The sequence below is a fragment of the Cottoperca gobio genome, chromosome 3 (assembly GCF_900634415.1).
Source record: "Cottoperca gobio chromosome 3, fCotGob3.1, whole genome shotgun sequence".
NCBI lineage: Eukaryota > Metazoa > Chordata > Actinopteri > Perciformes > Bovichtidae > Cottoperca > Cottoperca gobio.
The window spans coordinates 4845737-4853015 of NC_041357.1; the positions used below are offsets into that span (position 1 = coordinate 4845737).

At 37.7% G+C, this 7279-nt stretch overlaps 1 protein-coding gene across 1 annotated transcript; it reads right to left on the minus strand.

Moving 5' to 3' along the window:
* Window positions 1-461: 461 nt before the first annotated feature.
* Window positions 462-7279, minus strand: LOC115025677 (low choriolytic enzyme-like). The gene is made up of 10 exons (XM_029458110.1): window positions 7202-7279; window positions 6394-6424; window positions 6233-6298; window positions 5900-6052; window positions 4220-4337; window positions 3857-4035; window positions 3286-3367; window positions 2014-2138; window positions 1731-1790; window positions 462-665 (listed from the first exon to the last, which is right to left on the minus strand). Coding segments are annotated over exons 1-10 (879 nt in total). The 5' UTR covers window positions 7265-7279; the 3' UTR covers window positions 462-663.

The window sequence follows — 7279 nt, forward strand, 5'->3', positions numbered from 1 at the left end:
GCTGCTGTCTTGGCCAGGACTCCCTTTTAAAAGAGATTCTTTATCTCAATTGGGAATATTTCTGGTAAACTAAAATTGTGTGTGTGTGTGTGTGTGTGTGTGTGTGTGTGTGTGTGTGTGTGTGTGTGTGTGTGTGTGTGTATGTGTGTGTGTGTGTGTGTGTGTGTGTGAGAGAGTGGACAAACTGTATATGCTGTGTTGGGCAATCTGAGCGAGCATAGCCAGAAAACATGTTTTTATCACCTGTGTGTGTTTGTGGAGCAGCTTCAACGGCTCGTGTTCAAGAAGGTCGTACACACGAGTGTGACAGAAAACGTAAACATTGCTGATCAGCTGCATAGCGTTGCACTGAGTTCTGCATCAAGATGAACGTTCTCCTTGTTTCTTTGCTAATAGAATCCCTTGTTATGGTGAATGCTTGTACAACACATATCTGCTCTGGTCAAAATATGTAAACAGACTTTTGAAGAAAGATTTTTATTAATTATTTGTATTCAATCAAGATCACAAGCAATTGTTTTCACTTTTCATTGGTCATTAGGAAAGTACACAAGCTAATTTAATCAAACTCTGAATTAAAACACATTCATTAAACATAAGACGCTTTTCTGGTTTTGCTTGCAGATAAAACGTTGCATAGATTTGCTTCATTTCCTCTTGAGTTCCTGTTGGAAAAATATAATGTTAAAACATTGAATGAATATGCGCACATCGGCATGCACATACCACAACACTCTTAAAGTCCGGAGGTCACAAGTTAGCTGACAGTGTGATGCAGTAAAAGATTATAACACATTTGTTTCGTATGATTTTTAAAATTAATTTCCATGCCTTCCACCACAGGGATATGTAAAGGAGGCGATTTCACAATGCCATAATTTACAAATGAAAATACTGTATATCATAGGTTTACATCTGACTATCAGGAAGAATGGATGCACATAATTGTAAATTCATGTTTTCTATCTGTATCTGTCACTATCTTATAACGGCAAAATACCAAAATAACAAGAATATGTATAATAACAAATCAATAAAAAATAAAAAACTGAAGACATAAAGGTAGGTTTAACTAACATTATACTTATGTGAGATCACTTTGATGGAAGCATGTACATAGAAGTGGTGGAATGTAGCTAAGTACATTTATTCAAGTACAATTTTGAGGTACATGTACTCTACTTGAGTATTTCCATTTCCTGCTACTTCATACATTTACTGCTCTTCATCTCAGAGGCAAATATTTTACTTTCTTACTCAACTATATGTATTTGACAACATTAGCTACTTTGACGATTTAGATTAATAACAACAAAATATAATTGACAAATAATGTATCATCTATTATTATAGTTTAAGATTGACTTTATTAATCTCTTGGTGACATTTACAAGCTACCCGTCAGTACATATAGTTCCAGCTTAAAGCTTCACCTTTACCAGCTGCAACACTAAAGTGCACACATTAATGCATCCAATCTATAATTAATAATATAACATAGTATCCTGAAATGGGCCGTTGTGCATAATGACTACTTTTACTTTGTGTGCTTTAATTATATCTTGATTCTAATACTTTTGTGCTTTTACTTCAGTAACATTTTGAATGCAGGGCTTTTATTTATCACTACACTGTGGTATTAGTACATTTACTTACGTAAAGATCTGAGTATGTTGTCCACTGGTACATAGCAAGTATGTAAAAAACATCCAAACCCACAATTTACTTACATTTCTGGGGGAAATATTTTCTTTGCACTGGTTTCAGGTTAGCTCTGGAAGCAGTCGAATCTGATGGGAATTAGAAAAGACAGCAACATCTGTAAAAACTGCCAGATATCTTTACACAGGAACACACATTGTGTTTAGGCTGACCCATTCTGTCAGTAGGAAGACAGTATGAGGGAGTACTGACAGTAGAATGTAGCTCAGAAATACACTGCAGACAGATATAGAAACATGTCGGGAGTTATTTCGTTGGGGACATAGTAGGTTACATAGTGAAGGTACGTACTGCAGTCATAAAGGCGGTTCACCCGGAGGATGTCAATAGTACTCATCTGGGAGGCTTCGCCGATGGATGCATTTTCGTCGGGGATGGGAATGATGGTTGGCAACCCGTTCCTGGAGAAGGCAAGCCTATGGTGCAAATACACAGTAGTGATGAGAGGTTTAAACTGTTGAATGAGCACAGAAAGTTGAAGTATCGATAGTCTGCAAGCTTAACGCATCGTTTTCACACAGCTTTGTTTTGTGTCTGTAAGTCGGAGTACGCCCCCTAGTGTTGTTTTTCGCTTTCCATTGTTATGGAATATGCGCATGGAGCATTACCGAGACAAAAACAGGACCAATAATGCGTGACGAAATGTATATAGATCTTCCAATTTTATTTAACTCCGTTTTAGGTGGTGTTGCCTACGCTAACCATATATAAACTAGCTGAACTAGTTTATTTTTAATTATACAACTCCACAATTTGGCTATCAACATATTCAAGCAACTGAATTGAATGAAATAGCATGTTAGCAAACGTGCTAATGCTTAAATACTAACTTCCTGTGGCATACTGTGCATACGCTGTGTCCGAAGTCTGCCGCAAGAGTTCACATCTTTCAACGTACTTGAGGCCAATTCCGGGCCAAAACAAACAAACACCTGGTGAATATTGCATAATGTGTTTACAACTTGTTGCGCTGCCTCCATGTGGCCAAAAACAAGAGTATTCTAAAGGACAAGGTCACATCTGTTTCAAAACAATGAAATTGGGAAGTTATTGAACTCTGCAATCATTCCTCCTGTTCAAACTTGCCATAAAGATATTGTAAAGAATGGGGGGAATAAATCCACAGTGCTTTTTCTTTGTAAGAATGCATTGTAAAGTTAATCCAAAACTAATATGAGCCTTCAGCAGTCTAAACTAGACACATTTAAGGGAGTGTCTCAGAAAAGTTATAGTCCTTTTATCAAAAAGTTCTCTCTTTATGTTGTCAATGTTTTAATATAGTAGCAAAGTGAGGGATTTTTTTAGTAAAAAAAGTCTAACTCCAACTGTTCAAACCCCTTATTAGCTTCAGCTGAGCGTAAGAAATACTTTTGCACAAAATGAGGATTTGGATTTTGACTCTTTCATTGGAATTGCATTAGGAGAGGTTTAATGTACATATGGGCATGTGAGTATTGTTTTAAGACAGACTTGAAAACATATAATTCCCTCCTTAAATATTTGTGTTGTGTTATACTATATATTAGTACATGATTTCATAATAGCATATTGGTAATACGTTACCTATCATAGTGCATGACAGAGTTGTAGTCATAGGGAGTGCCAAGGTTCCTTGTGTTGATCTTCCTGAAATTGGACTCCCTTCCTGCAGAGGATCACACAGATCCATCAAATGTTGTCTCTGTTTTTTACAATCTAACAGTTACATCTGCAGGAAACCACAGGTCACTCATCCATGAGCAGATGTACAGTATGCTTCATTCTGCGTGGTACTACGCTAGAGAGAAAATAGTTCCTGCTTAAATCTGCTCACAATAAGGTCTATGTATTATCTCCATTAACCGGTTCATGATTTCTAGAAAGAGACATTGCTGTTTTCAAGTGTAATTTTTAAGCCGACTGCCATTATACTGGAGAGAAAGCCGACATCTATACGCCCAATATCTCCAACACTCTGCAACTCACACAATCTAGGTGAAAAAAAGCACTTAGTAAGAGAAAAAATACATATTTTGATTTGAGGCTGAACTGTCCCTTTAAAACTAATAAAGGTCAGTTGTATTAATTGTAAGGTCCATCTATGTTCTACATAATGATGATTCCTAATCATAATGAACTGCGTAACCTAACCCACCAGGTATGATGTTTTCCATCACGATGCGAACATTCTGGTCCCTGTCAGACCGGGTCTGCTCATGGTCGAAGCCCAGGGCGTGGAGCATCTCGTGTTGGATGACCCTCTGGACAACACAACCCCGGTTATTCAAAGACACTACCTGGCCTTTTCCAATACGCCCAACATATGAGAAACACCTGAAAGCGAGAAGTAAATATAACCAACAAACATTAAAACAGCCCATATCCCATATTGCTTCCCTTGACCTGAGACACATCGTGTTTGATGGCAAGACTGCAAGCTGTGGTGTAAGACCTGAGGTGTGAATAGGGTCTATTAGTGTATTCATGCATGCATATGTGGCATGTGCATTGCTAATACCCTGAGAGAGACTGGACGTCGACAAAATCCCTCTGGTTGTCACGGGGGAAGAAGCGGATGCAGGTGGACTGAGCAAATGAGTCCAGGCCCCGGATAATGGTATTTCTCTGGTTTTGTGCTTGACAGGAAAAAAAAAAAATAATAATTATCATTATTGGGTTTTATTTCTGTCATCATCATCATCATGCCATCATGTTAAAGGGGGAAATGGGGATTATTAGCAGGATTACAATTTAAAATATACTAACATACACATACATTAGCAGTGGTATGGCTTCCAAATACAACACCAGATGGTTGTGAGTTCAACACCATTGTGCCCCTGCCTGAGCAAGGCACTTAACCCTGAGTTGTCCCTGTACTTAGTTTGTGTAAGTCACTCTGGATAAAAGTGTCTGCGAAATGACCTGTAATGTAATAATCACAACACAAGTCTGACACAATGGCCTCTAACGCTAGGAAAAGGGGAACAACACCACAGTGCAGTGCAAGTTATGCCTTCCAGGACTCCGCTATCGAATTTAAAGAAACATTTACAGGTAAGTATGTTTTTCTTTAGAAGTACATTGAGCGGAAGATTCATTTTTTATGCTTCTTTTCTAAGGTTATATTGTTCTGTTGTCTTACACAATACACAAGTGTGTAAAAATGAAAGTGTTGATATTCCTTTTCTCTTGTCTTTATTTGCATATTTGGTATTGTGGTCATCAATTTTTATACTTGAATTGGGGTGCTGTCTACATTCGGAATACATTTCTAAAGTAATCCGCCCAACCCTGAGTACTATACTATACTTTAACTACTACTACGTGTGGTACTAAAACAACCACTAGGACTCCTAGGCTATAGCTAATATTAAACTACTTCTAGGTCTACAACTAGACTGCTACTACAAGCGCTATTAATACTAACTATTATTTATATTATTACTGCTATTACAACTGTGCTACTACTACTACTACTACTACTACTACTACTACTACTACTACTACTACAACTACTACTACTACAACTACTACTACTACAACTACTACTACTACTTCCACTACTACTACTACTACTACTACTACTACTACTACTACTACTACGACTACTACAACTACTACTACAACTACTACTACTACTACTACTACTACTACAACTACAACTACAACTACTACTACTACTACTACTACTACTACTACTACTACTACTACTACTTCTACTACTACTACTACTACTACTACTACTACTACTTCTACTACTACAACTACTACTACTACTACTACTACTACTTCTACTACTACAACTAATACTACCACTACTACTACCACTACTACTACTACCACTACTACTACTACTACTACTACTACTACTACTACTACTACTACTACTACTACTACTACTACCATGATATCTAAAAGTGCTATTGCTTTTGCTACTATAGTACCTTTACTTCTACTACATCTCCTGGTGGATGGGCTGATTATTAACAGCTTAGTTGTTTAAGAGTGGGGAAACGCGTATCCGATTGGTATCGGTATTGACACACAAGGGTGCTGTATCGATATCGGACACGTGAAAGTGGTTTTGAGCGAACTAGGACTGCTACTACTAAAAATGCATATAGTGTCCATGTGCTATTGGTGAATTCTGAACATTAATACAGAACTGAAATAAAACCCTGTCTTCAGTACTTACAGAACTGGTTGGAGATGCAGAAGGGTACGTAAACGTTCCCATCGGTGGCTTTAGGCCACAGGCAGCCGCGTGCTGTGCAGGGATCAGCGTTCCCTAAACCTGTTGGCACGATGATGTCTCCAAACATCACCAGAGGCTCGTCAAAGTTCTTTCCTGCAACATGACACAAGGATGATCAAGAAAATGCTTTCATCTTCCTTTATTGTGCTGCATTTCATCTGCTTGATATCATGTTGCTCTATGTTTAAGATTATTATTACTGTACACTTGCTGCTAGAATGAAACTTTCACCAAAGGGAAAGAATAAAGTCGTTTCAGTGGAGATGAACGTACCCAGATTAGCATTGGCCTTCTCGATCAGCGCGGAGACAGTTAAAGAATCATCGTCAATGGTGTTGCCTATGGAATAGAAACAATTTGTTCATGTGTCAGTTACATGATGTACGTCTATATATTTACAGAATGTTACTGTCTGAAAAGTAGCCATGTCTTACCAGAGGACTCCTCAATCTTTTCAAAAGAAGCCTGTAACAAGACACAGAGTACAAGTTGGTTAATGGGAGACACTACTGGTGAATAGAGTGGTTAAATATGTAAATGAGGCATTATCTAGTGGTATCTAAAGGTCAATTTAGGAGAAATCTACAGACAAAGACAAAGTTAGTAAAATAAAGACCTAAACGTGTTTTGGGATGTTTTCTTTCCACTACTCTAAAAGAAGACATGTTATGGAAGCAAAATGGCCAAAATTGATCAGTTTATGAGTAAAGGATTGTCTGTGGTGTCTCGCCGCAGTTGAATTGATATGGAGCCACTAAAATAAAGACGTGATAATTCACATAGCTCAGATAGTTGAGATCCAGCAGATATTTCGCTTCAATTTGAGACTCCTATGAGAAGTCCTTTAGAGATGGTATGGAGGGGAAACAGGGGGCATGGCATGGTGGAAACTAGTATTTCTTTTTCAAAATGTTCATGTACTTCTTTCAAGGCAGAAAAAGCAACATTCATGCATTTCTGCAATGAAATGAAAAGCAATACAAAATCCAATACAAAAATTTAGATTTTTGCAATTTACCAAAACGTATCTGTTTAAAACTTCCCCACAATTAAATTAAAAGAAAGTTTTATATAATGCTAATCATTGTGAATTATTGAAGACAAATAGAATCTGGGACTGTAACATTTCAGAATGTAAAACATCATAGAAAATTGTATGTAGTTAAGTTATTATTGAGAAAGTGTGTGTGTGTGTGTGTGTGTGTGTGTCCATATTAATGTGAAGTGTCTGCTCATGCTTACCTGTATAGGGGAGCTGTGGATGGAGCAGAAGAGGACGCTGAGCGCAGCCACCTGGAGGATCATGGTTGGACAGCAGCA